The sequence below is a fragment of the Vanessa cardui genome, chromosome 2 (assembly GCF_905220365.1).
Source record: "Vanessa cardui chromosome 2, ilVanCard2.1, whole genome shotgun sequence".
Lineage (NCBI taxonomy): Eukaryota > Metazoa > Arthropoda > Insecta > Lepidoptera > Nymphalidae > Vanessa > Vanessa cardui.
The window spans coordinates 3,070,762-3,083,979 of NC_061124.1; the positions used below are offsets into that span (position 1 = coordinate 3,070,762).

Below are 13,218 nucleotides of genomic sequence, written 5' to 3' on the forward strand. Positions count from 1 at the left end.
TGTTTTCCTATTACCTCATTATTATTTTTTTTTTAATCAAACACTTTTTTTACAATGTGACTTGTATTATAGAAATTGTTCTATATATAATTATATATAATTTAAGAACACCTTAAAATGTATGCAATTACCCAATTACTTATGATAACTTTTGATTTATTGTGTATTTTTTTCGTACTACATGTTGGTGTCGTCAAATAAATAACTCACTATCAAAATCAAAACAAACTTTATTGGAATAGGCTTTTACAAGCGCTTCTGAATCGTAATTTTACAATTAAGTGAAGCTGCTATATCCAACAATACCACGTGTATGAGTTATTTATATGTCTGTTATATGACCGCCTAAATATATTCCTATTGCCTAAAGGTTAACTATTAGCCGAGTCTGTATGTACGCCTTTTGTTTAAACTACGACATTGTTCATTATAAATAGATACTATGGTGATCACACAACACGTGTCATCAATAGAATTACGTTTAATATTTTTGATACAAATTGTTTTCATCAATATCGCAAATCATTATTACATGATATTTGTAAAGCTCTTGACACATGTATTGTATGTGCTATTGAAACTCTGAAGAGACCTATCAAAATCTATTGTTACTACAAGTACTTCAGGAATAAGGATGCTATAAAACGACTACAATTAAGTATTTGAAATGACTACACGCTTAATTTTCATTAGTGAGTGTAGTAATATCATATTGTAATATTCTTTATATTATATAATATTTTTCGATCATGTATAAATATTTTTTTATTTCAATCGGTCTGTTCTGTTTCACTGAAGGTAAGTGACATATTTTATAATATTAAAACTTCATATTTAAAAGCCTAATTAAAAACTACAGAGCGATTCTGAAAAAATTCACTTCGCATCTCATTCGTGAAAAGTTTATTTACAGTGCTACGCTATTTTGATACGTGTATCCTATAAATAATATAATTATTGTATTGAATGTCATTATGCGAGATTTCACATTCGTCTTCCGCGGTGAGATTCGAGTTTCTTGTTACAGAATATCCCTACAGATTCGTAAATAATAAGCTATTAGACAAATTGTACACATATATTATATAATAGTAATTTAAAGATTTGCGATTTCGTTCACGTTAAGATTTTTTCCAATAAAGCCACAATTGTATTTTATCTTATATCCTTATCAGACCCCAGACTACCTCGATGTCAAATTTAGTTAGGATCCGTTTGTACTCGATTACTTCAGAAAATAAATACCTTGTTTTTTACGGAGAGTAAAATTGGCCTAAATCACAATCTACCTCGTAATCCGTGTTAACCATTCTTTGCATCACCAATAACCAACAACCTGGGAATCAAATATGTCCCTTGTGCCTGTAGTTACACTGGCTCACTTACCCTTCACACCAACACAATAATACTGGTTATTACTGTTTGGTGAATATCTGATCAGTGGATGGTACCGACAGCGACGGGCTTACACAAAGCCCTACCACTAAATAAATTAAATCATTCCCTTAAGCAAAACAAACCGATTTTTAAAGATTATTCTAACAAACTTTTAATAGTTACAGTAATAGTAAGAAAAACCTTCGTCAGTTTTCAAATTCATTCCTTAATCAAGTCTTAAAATCTTAGTACCTTTTGAATTTAAGCATCAAATCATTGCGACGCAATATGTCATTCTCGATCGGTAAAGCAGATTATCGCTCATACTGAGCACACGGAAATAGTTCTTAAGGTGACGAACCTTTTCTTACCCTGACTGTACATATATTTGCTAATAGATTATTTGTTGAATTATATATAATATGAGTATTTGGCAAGATAGATGATAATATGTATGCGCAATCGAAACCGTTCATTAATGCACCTCTTAACTACAGGAACTAATATGTCCTATCAGTTGTGCTTGTAATTACACTGACTCAATCACACATACATCGGAAATAGCAAGACAAAGTATGAATGTGATAGAACAATGCTATTGTTACAAACAGCACCCTAATTGCCACAGATAAGGAAATTAAGCTGATTATTATAAGCTGCCTTAGATAAGCTATGTAACGAGCTTGCAGAGACTACTTCCAAAAAAGTTTAACTTCAAATGCTGCTATGAAAATAACTGATATTTGCCCAAAAACATTGTTCATTTCATGTTTTGTGAAACTATCTAATAGTGCTGTAACTCTTCGATCATCTAGTCCGATGTTATTGGTGCAAATGGATTCCATTGATCGATCGGGTCCCCAATTCTTCTGACATATTGAAACTTTGTCGCAATTGAATCGAAACGTCAACCTTCAGGCAGTTACTAATGCAATGACCCAAGTGCGGTTTGATCGAAATTGCGTCGGAATATAATCGAAATCGTATCGTAAACGATATAAATAATCAAAGTCGATTTTCGGTTGTAATTAAACGAAGGAATTATTTTGTGCAAACTCGACAAGAACAAACTTGTTATAATATATTATAACGAGTCCGTACTACCGACAAAAAAATCAATTTTGAAGCGTGAATGGACCATTGTACCACACGCAAGGAACATATCTTAATTCCCGAAATTAATGGCATATTGGAGTTGCAAGAAATGGTTAAAATTCTTACGTCTATTGGTGATGGTGGCCACTTACCATCAGGTAGCCCACCAATTATTATTATAAAAATATTGGATTAAAATTGGATCGGGAATGTATTATTATCATTATAGGTTAGTACAATTGGTCCCCAAATCGATATCGACAAAGTGTAAGTTCGTCAAAAATCAAATCGCTATAGTCCCTGCCCGATCAGCTGCGTGAAGGGCCTTGAGATTCCTTATATTTTTTTTTTCTTCGAATATAAAAAAATCTTGTTGTTAACATAATGAATTCAATAAAAGTTGCTAATGACGTTTTTTATTATCGCTCCATTTCCATCCGCTGTCATAACAATTATGGAATTGCTTGAAATGAAAGAACTTTTCTTTATTTCATTTGGAAGGTAAAATTTTCGTCAAAAATATACGAATAATTCTAGGGATTAGATGGTTTATATAATTAGTTGTGAATTTCGGTTGTATTTTGTACCCTTACAAAAGTAATAAAATTAGACAAATATAGGAATGAAGCAACCTCGGGCCTCAGAAGAACTAGAGGAAAAAGCTCAGCGGGACTTTTTAATACATGTTTATATTAATTATATGGGCACACCTTTTTTAGGATTTATATTACCGAAATACTTCGATGAGCCCACAAATCGTATCGTGGGTGGACAAGATGCACCAGAAGGCAGTGTTCCGTACCAGGCCTCCTTGCGATCGATATTCAATTCCCATTTCTGCGGCGGTTCCATAATCAGCGACAGATGGGTTTTAACGGCCGCTCATTGTACTGTAAGGTGAGTACGTGAATATTCACATAGCTAAAAGTAATTTTTCTTTTAAATATACCGTTTAGTATACCGGTTTTCATGAGTACGCCACTCTGAGGTCCCGGGTTCGATTCCCGGCGAAGTCGATGTAGATTACCATTAGTTTTCTATGTTGTCTTGGGTCTGGGTGTTTTTGGTACCGTCGTTACTTCTGATTTCCATAACACAAGTGCTTCAGCTACTTACATTGTGATCAGAGTAATGTATATGATGTTGTCTCATATTTATTATTTATTAAATATTGTTAGTGGATTTCCGTCAAGACTTAAAATTTTCAAGAGTTCTGCAGTAATCGTAACCGAACTGAAAGAAAAAAACAGAATGCCATGATAAATTTACAAATGCCATCGCAAAAGATGTTAAGCTCAATGCGTGCGATTAAATAAAGAGCACTTTTTAAAAATGATGCCACTGACGATACAGTTTATAATACTGAATATTATAATAGATTTCTTTCAAAGTAAATTATTTACTGGAAAATTTTTTGAAAATTGAAAAAAAAAAAATAAAAAATTCACATTCAAGACAGATATTCCCATGTTTTACACATATTGGCGCCTTTTTTTCCCTTCCACTGACGATAACAAAACATACAAATATGTCGAAAATATGTCTTATGTTTTCTAAGACTGATTTATTTCGTACAATACGAATAAACATTTGTAATAAACATACGTTCACTTAATATTTATACATTCGATATATACATTTTCATCCTTAGATCGGACCTTCATATAATTGAAGCAAACGTTACAAGGTCACTTTTGTAGGGCAATTCAGATCTTTAAAATTATAATTGAAACCACTTCTGAAACAAGAATTTTAAAGTGGACGATAACGACACGTGGTGTCATTATACAGGCTGTCCATACATGTATAACTTCTGAGTTTATTGCTAAGTCTTCTGAGACGAATCTATATTACGAAATAGCGGTACCTTCACGTTAAATACAGTTATGGGTGTTTTATGGAATCTAGTTTATGAAGAAAGAGTTCAGACGCGCTGCTCAACATAATATCCAAGGCATGACTTATAAGACTTGTCTACTCCTGATACTAGATACTTATTTATAAAGAACCAAATAATCTATTGGCCCAGAAATTGAACCCTTATCAAGGTCAAAATAATTTGTAATTTCAGCCAGTCTAAGCTTACGATGAAAGTTGTCGTGGGTACCAACAAACTGTCTTCTGGAGGCGATAAATATTCTGTGGCTAAGATAATCATTCACGAGCTGTATAATAGCCTGAGTACAACAAATGATGTCAGTGTGGTCCAAGTGGCAGAGCAGATTGTGTTTAGTGAGTTGGTGCAGCCAATTCAACTGCCTGACGAAAATACCCAGGGTGGAGCTGATCTCACTCTCACCGGATGGGGAAGAATATCGGTGAGTTGATTGTTTAAATAGTTATTCTATATTGTCCTTTTTGAACATATATCATTTTGTTTAAAGGGTATTTGTGTTCGGAAAAGAGTATGATTTTGTTCATACTGTACTTTTGTTACCACTAATTCTTTGAAACTGTAATCATTGTTATATGCATAGTAACTTACATTGTTATATATATATATCTTATATAGTTATTTGAATGCAAATAATATATGATATATCAATTGTGATCGCACACTAAGTATTATTAAGTAATTATTTAGTATTTATATTTTATTCTACGTATCAAAAGCGATAAACCTTTTCTTATAAACACAATTATGTCAAAAATGGACTACAACTACGAAACATAGAATGTTTATTCCTTGGAGAGATTTCCTCTAACATTCCGAAGAAGGTCGAAACTCTATCCAAACTTGGGCAACTCAAGGAAACAAGTTTAAAAGATAACTTTAAAATTGTTTTATATAACAATAAACTATCTTTCGTAAATTGAATTTATGTCAAAGAGAGTGAAATATTTAAATATATAAAATTTGAATACCAAACCCATGTAGATATATAGATAATAATATTTATTTTATTACATGGAAAATTTTGGACCCCCTTGACCTCATTACTTACTATATAGTTGCATATCCCGAAGTCCCGGGATTCAATCTGGCGAAAGACCAATAAGTGTTTTTGACCCAAAAATAATTGGGTTCAGGAGGTTAAATAAGCACATAAACATCGTTCGCCGGATGCTTTTCATGCACATGCATGTAAATGTGTTTGTATCTGAACAAAATGATGATGAAAATACAATTAAAGAACTTCAAATAAATTTGAATATAGAATTATTTTAAGTGAATGCAAGAAGTACTTTGAAACTTCATCAATTATGAATAGGTGAATTTGAGCGTTAAATTGAAAATTTAAAAATAAATTTAAGAGGAATTAGAATTAATTAAAATGGCGTGAAATTATTTTATAGCTAGTCATGAAATATTTGAATATTTATAACGGGTACTTATTAATATCTAATATAAAAAAAGTCTTATTTATTATAAATTTAACAAAGTTCTATCTTATGTTATATTTTTGTTTATTGAAATAATAAATAGTTATTGCACGTGCTTACACAATTTAAATACGACACAATTTAATTTTTTATATCAGAAATACTTCAACAGTAGTAATACAGTATTAGTAATTGTTTTATCTGCTATAAAGAATGGTCACGTGAATGAAAGGTAAACTACTATAACATCACTCCATATATAAACATTTTAAGCATTATAAATCAAAGCACTATTTCATATTTATAGTCAAACATTCACCGTAACGGCGGAGCTCCGGCTTGCCATTTATCTTCATGGCAGCGTTTTAAAACAGAATAATTTACATAGTTTATTCCGTTCAAAGTGACATTTTCACAAACAGGATTTATACATTAACCGAACATGAGACTCCATGTTTAAATGGTCTTCTAGGCGAATTCGAAACATATTTCTTTTAGTATTTTTGTGGTCTGCTTTAAAAAATGAATAAGCCACCTTTTCTTCTCTTAGCTATCAACATTAGTGCGATCACTATGTAAGGAATGGGTATTTTTTGATCGAAAGTATATATATGAGGGATTGTTACCACATACCATCAAGTGGCCTATTTGTCTGTAAATAGGACGTATTATTACAAGGACACTCTGTATTTATTCAATCTTAAAATCCGAAGGGAGTTTTCCGAAATTAAGGAGAAAAGGTTTCGCCGCAGGAGCAAAGACTTTACTTGGTACTCGAGACTCGGAAGTGTAATCAAGTCGAGGGCTGCTACTGCAAATTCCCTGAAAGAAAGAAAAAAGTTAAACATGATTTTTTTATTATTATTAAAGAAAGCTTTTTCGAATTTCGAATTTCTTAATTTATACATTTTTCCTATAATTTAAAAAAAGAATGTTAGTTTTTATATACAAAAACGATTATTACTCCCGTCTTAGTTCGTAATAATATTTTACTAACTGTAAAGAGTTTCAATTACAAAAATATGCTATGCGAGTATTTAAAGCTTGAGTTTTCATATTATTACATAGTAAAAAACAAAGTCGCTTACCATCCATCCTTATGTATGCTTAGATCTTTAAAATTACACAATTGATTTTGATGCGGTTTTCTTCAATGGATAGATTGATTCAAGTGAAAGTTTCATACTTATAATACATGCACAATATTTGTGTCACTTACGTTGAAAACGCTGACTTAGCCCTACGAGATAAATCAAAACAAAAGAAGATCAGTATTGTACCCGGGAGTAGCGGGGCGGCGGGTTGCTAATTAAATGTAAAAATATATCATAATTAGCTCTGAAAATAATGATTTCTCCTTCTTTTACCTCCTGCAGCATACTAAAACATTTTCAAGGCTTAATATTGCATAAACTTACCGTTTAACTAAGTTCGGAGAACATTTTTCATACCTTCCATTACTTTGACCTGCTCCTAGCGTCAAAGCCCCTTTACGCTAATGAGTTCCTCTACTGAGGGTGAAAAATTAATAAACATTGAAAAATATTTAACGTAAAATTATGTTCATAAAACATCGCTCGCTTTGTGGTGAACTAATTAACTTACTAACAAATATTCTAAGGAAATAACATGCCTATAAAAGTATTTGAAGAACAGATAATCTATTTACCAACACACATCTATATATATAATAAAATCGTAGTAGTTTTACAATTTTTGTCTGTTTGTTCCGAGTAATCTGTGGAACGGCTGGGCCGTTTTGACTGATATAATAAGGAGTAACTTAGGCTACAATTTTTTTTTTGTTAAATTCAAAAACGCACGAGATCGCTGGCACAGCGAGTTATAAATATGAGACTAAATATAAACAAGTACTTTACATTAATTGTTTATTTATTTAGTTATTATTCTAGAATAAATTGTTCTATGGTTTCATTTTTGTTAATCATATACAAAGTTCCAATGTACATCGTAAAAAAAATATAAAATAAAATAACACTCTGTATAACTTCCAAATGCTATACTAAGTCGTCCTCTTCTTATCAGGCTTTATGAAAGGAGCGTATTCAAACAAACTTTTCCAATGTGGGTTAATCTGGGATTTTAAAATGGGACACAAATTATAGCAAAATCATCATTATCAAATGTTTACATGTATTGTTACATAATTTAATGTAATTAAAACACTTATTTACAATAGCATAAGACACACAATCGCTTAACAATAATTATACAATGTCATACAGCAATGTTACAACGTTTTCGTTAACGCGACCGTTGAAACAATCTAACGAATCGTAATTAATATTAATGATAGTGAATGTTTTAAATTACTTAGTGTTAGGGCTTGGTACGACACAACTTATATGTAGCATCGGCAAATTCAATAAAACCGATTACTGCCGATTTATACAACCAATAGAAATAGATCCCTATCGCGCCATTCGACGCTATTCGTCGCTATTGATTCACGCGTCAGTTCAGCCCGAGAAATCGAGTGCAAGTAAATCGACGAATATGTTAGGTCATATGATATTACAAGTTACGTTTGTGTAAAGATGATATTCATATAACAAACAAATATTGATAATTTGGGATAGCGTACTAAATTCGGATGTGATCGGTTTTACGAATTTTGCCAATGCTACATCCAAGTTGTATCGTACTATACCATAATATATAGTATGCTATGGTAACCAATAACATTTAGTATTGTTCTGTTCCGGTTTGAAGGGTGAGTGAGCCAGTGGAACAAGCACAAGACATCAAGACATAACATCTTAGTTCCCAAGGTGATATGAGGAATGCCTGATATATCTTACAATACCATCTATAGACAAATATGCCCACTAACAGGTGACCCATTGACCAATCTTACATTTATGAAATATATATTATTGACTGTTTGTTCCAGTACCCGGGTAGCTTACCCGATAACCTTCAAATTATCAAGCTAACAGCGCTGACCGTCGATGACTGTCAGCAGATCTACAGCGGTATTACATCTACTGAAGTTCGTGATACACAGATTTGCTCATTGACTAAACGGGGAGAGGGCGCTTGTCACGTAAGTCTGACTCACCACGTGTTGAATCGAACAAGTGTTTCCTATAAATCATTTTTAAATGTAACGACGATTCAATAGAGCTAAAACTACCACATATTCGAGAAAATCGTGAACCGGTAAAATAAGATTAGTAGGATTTTTAAATTGCTTATTTTTTTAATTTAAACACGAACTCAATAATTGTACATTAATATTATGCCTACAAAACTCCTTTTATATTTTCACTTTTAGCCTGTACCTACTGTTTCGGCGTTATTTTATATTTAATTCGTAGTGGTAGAGTTACGCTGTGCTCCTTCGAATTGGCATGTGTCGTTACAACCAAGAAAATACCACTATTTGACCAAAAATCGGCTTGTCATTGTTCGAGGCAGGCAGAGCAGGTATCATATAGTAGCTCCGTCTACCTACGTTGGGGACTTTTGAAACGTATGAGGCTGAACTCCAACTTAAACGCTGTTCACTGTCACCTTTAGACGTCGAAACCTATACCCTTTTTTAACGAGACCTAAATAGCCTCTCCGGCTATCTATGCCCCGGCTTTGATGTCTGACATCAAGACTTTGTTAAACAAAATTTTGGACTGGACCCGGCTAAACTCAATCCATTATAAGCCGAAAATGACACAAGTTTGCGCGTTAACGTCGTACGTCCACGTTTTGTGAACATCCACGACTATTAAGTGACAAGACACTTCTTTAGTCCATGGTCTGTGTTAGTCATTTTGCATCAGAGCCGCAGCTCGTTTGCCACCTATATCATAAGAGAAAATATCTAAAGCAATACATAAGTACTGTTCACTAAATCGCTTACGAAAATAATCCTTCACAATCCACGTCAGAGCCAGTCGAAACCGATTTGTTACGAACGTACAATGCATCATTTTGTGTTTGACATATCAAAGCAGATCATTGCATTCCATATCTCGTCGACAGGTCTCGGTTTATCTACAATTATGTTTGTGCACAATAATCCGTCCCCTATTTATAGATACCGAAATTTCTAAAGAGACGAATATACCCGCTAGACGATTATGAATTATGTAAGGCTTCAAATTTATTTTAAGAATTTGACGTACGTATCTAAATAATGATGTTTAAGCATTATTACGAGCAGATTATTCGATCTGAGGTTTGCAGATTCAAACTCAGCCAATCATCACTGCATTTTTATGTGTTTTCATGTGCATTTAATTCATCTCGAGTTCGGTGGTGAAGGAAAACGTCGTAAGTCGTCCATATTGCGCTTATAATTCGACTCGTATTCAGTGGTGCAATCGGCATAATAAATTAAAACACTGCCACTTTTATCACTAGCCAAAAAAAATCCGAAACCTTTCGAACAAAAGAAGTCTGAGCCCATTTTTGGGACATTTAATTTTGTACTTTATTTTACCATTGAAGGTTGATGGAGATTTATCGAATTTTGTATCATCCCATTTCTTATACAAGATAATGCTAAAGACACAAAAAAAAAATGTTACTTGAACATACATTTCGCCTGATAAGTTACACAAACATTAGGTATTAAGATGTCATTTCCCTTGACCTACTAACCCTTCAAACCGGAAGCGACGCAATACTAAGTATTGCTGTATGGCGGGAATTAGATAAGTGAGTCTTCTCTGGTAGGTTTCCTTCTTCGAATCTTACCCATGCTATTGAATATCAGCTACTATAAGTTTAACTATGAAACACTCTTCATCTGAAGCATAAACATAGTCTTTCCGCGTAATCACTTTCCTTGAAACTGTCTTGCTTCTTTTAATTAGTCAGTCACGTGACTTTTTTAACTTATTAACCATTTAATCGAGACCTGCGTTAAAGAAACTTAACATTGATTTCTTAAACAACTTGATACGACTAAATGCCATAAAAATCTATTAAATTTTTGATACATAATATATGAATATATAATAATGATTTGGGGCTTCTGATCCTGTGATTGAAGCAACTGTGAGGCCCTCGGTTCTAATTTGCAAATACCAGATTGATTCCAATTTCCGTCCTCATTTTCAAGGATGCAATGAAACTCGTAAATGAGACATTCTCAACACAGCCTTCATAGATGAGACCGCCTTCTTTACAGAGAAAGGTTTTTCCATGGTTCCCTTTTCCAGCAATCCATATGTATGAAATCCAGCTCGATCAGCTTTGCTATGATCATGTTAACCTAAATATGTATAAAATATTGCCATAAATAATTTTCCTCGTCGATGTCGAATTAATTAATCCAACAAATTGAATATAATCATTTTATAATATTTTATCATTAACCTTTCATGTACACGCATGATTAAATTATTTCAGTTTATCATTTAATAATTTTCCTATTAAGCTTTACCTTTTAAAATATAGTATTTCAGCAAATCAACACAATATATTATATAATATACAAATGTAAATTACTCAATTGAAATAAAACATACATAACATACAATAGCGATGAGATTATTTTGGAAATATACTAAACATCATAATACCTACTCGACCATATACTGTCAGAAATCGGCGCTTACGGGAGTTACCCAGCCGATCTTTCCCTTTCTTTCCTTTTTCTTCTTTCTCTTTCTATCTTATACTCGTACAGTTTTATATAATATTATTGATATTTATTTTTGTTCCTTGTTTTATTTCGCACTAAGAAATATTCTCAATCATTTTTAATTAATTTAATTTTGTTTGTCATTGAATCTCATGTATAACGAAAGCAACGTTCAAACCGGAAGTCCCAAGATTCTTTCCCTTTTTTAATTAAAAAAATAATGTATAACGTAGGTATTAATCCATTTACACAATGAAGATCAGTTTGATCAAGTTTAATTTTCCGAAAGGATTATAATATTTACAGGGGTAAAAATAAACACCTATTTTTTCATTCATCATCATCTTTGCGCTACCCACCAGTTCCAAACCATTCAAGTTCTCATTCAAACAATCAAAATAGATCAAGCTGTTTACGAGAAGTTTAGTCATACACATACGCACTGAGGAGGAATTAAAAAATATATAGAAAGAAGTTTATTATATAAGTAGGTTCGTTATATTAAGACTATTACGCTATAATCATACTTCTCTTGCCCACTGCTGGACATAAACCTCTGTAAGACTGTAATGGTACGCTATTGAGATCGATCTTCAGCTCTAGATTCTAGAATACGACTATTCCTGCAATAGATTGCTCTGCAACATATGTATCCAGCCCACTTCAGTTTACTAATTGAAACCTATAGGCTATGTTGATGACTTTGGTTTGTTGAATCGCCACATTCGGTATTCGAACCTTCAGAGAAACTCCGAGCATACCACTATCCATGGGTTGACCTTAAGTTTACATTAAACATTTTACTTCAATTTTATATTTGTAGACAAATAAGAAACAAATGTCAACTTAGATAAAAGAAAATGTTTATCTAAGTGGGATATATCTAAAGCATATGACATATGTTAGATATATTTTAAAATCGATTTTTTTAATCATTAGTACTTGAGTGGTACCGTTACCAAAAAAAGTAATGTTTGTTGTTTTTCAGGGTGACTCCGGAGGCCCCCTTGTGGAAGGAGATAGAGTGGTAGGGATAGTTTCCTGGGGGGTACCTTGTGCAAAGGGCTACCCTGATGTATATTCCCGAGTATTCGCTTTCAAAGATTGGATTGAAGAAAAAATTAATGATTCTGAAAACGATGAAATTACCGAATGAAATCTTTTTCAACCGACTTCAAAAAGGAGGAGGTCATCAATTCGTCTGTATTTTCTTTTCATTTATAACAATAACGTTGTAAACTTTAAACTGCAATCTTTGTTGTTTTAATTAATAAGATATATATGATTATACTTTCGTTATCATTATGTGAACTTGACTTTTTGTTTTATTTTTTCGGTGTAACGATACGATATTATTACCGATGATTGATGAATCAGTGTTAGGATAGCTATTCATCTTCAAAAAAATGTCGTGGGGAATCCCGCATGCGTCAGATGCTATTTAGATATAAATGCTTACACATTTGTTAATTGTATTATACAGACTATTAATTAACCAAAAACATACCACTGCTGAGTAAAGTCAGACATTTGACTCAACTTATGAGCGATAGCACAGTCATGAAAATCAATAAAATGAGCGCAATGTTACTACAGAATGAGCCTAATATTTTAATAGTAATAATAATCTTTGGAACAAATCATATGACATCATAAGTATTGCTAGTAAACGATACGACGAATTTCCAACTAAATATAATCTTAAGAAGTTATACATTACTACTTTTTAGAATGTAAATGGTCATTTACCTCTTTTTTAACACACAAAAATTATTAGAGTTATTGGAGCTTGATATTTCGATATTATCTAC

The 13,218-nt window shown here is 32.5% G+C and overlaps 1 protein-coding gene across 1 annotated transcript; it reads left to right on the forward strand.

Moving 5' to 3' along the window:
- The first annotated feature begins 679 nt into the window (after nucleotides 1-679).
- Nucleotides 680-12,636, forward strand: LOC124539787 (chymotrypsin-2-like). The gene is made up of 5 exons (XM_047117144.1): nucleotides 680-798; nucleotides 3,192-3,369; nucleotides 4,544-4,790; nucleotides 8,711-8,863; nucleotides 12,396-12,636. The coding sequence occupies exons 1-5, from the start codon at nucleotides 750-752 to the stop codon at nucleotides 12,561-12,563; spliced, it is 795 nt and encodes a 264-aa protein (XP_046973100.1). The 5' UTR covers nucleotides 680-749; the 3' UTR covers nucleotides 12,564-12,636.
- The last annotated feature ends 582 nt before the right edge of the window (nucleotides 12,637-13,218 follow it).

Excerpts from the sequence above, each read along its gene's own strand:
- LOC124539787 (XM_047117144.1), top strand. The coding sequence starts at position 750 with ATGTATAAATATTTTTTTATTTCAATCGGTCTGTTCTGTTTCACTGAA. Across the intron at positions 3,370-4,543 it reads GCCGCTCATTGTACTGTAAG|CCAGTCTAAGCTTACGATGA; the intron begins GTGAGTACGTGA and ends TTGTAATTTCAG. Across the intron at positions 8,864-12,395 it reads GGGGAGAGGGCGCTTGTCAC|GGTGACTCCGGAGGCCCCCT; the intron begins GTAAGTCTGACT and ends GTTGTTTTTCAG.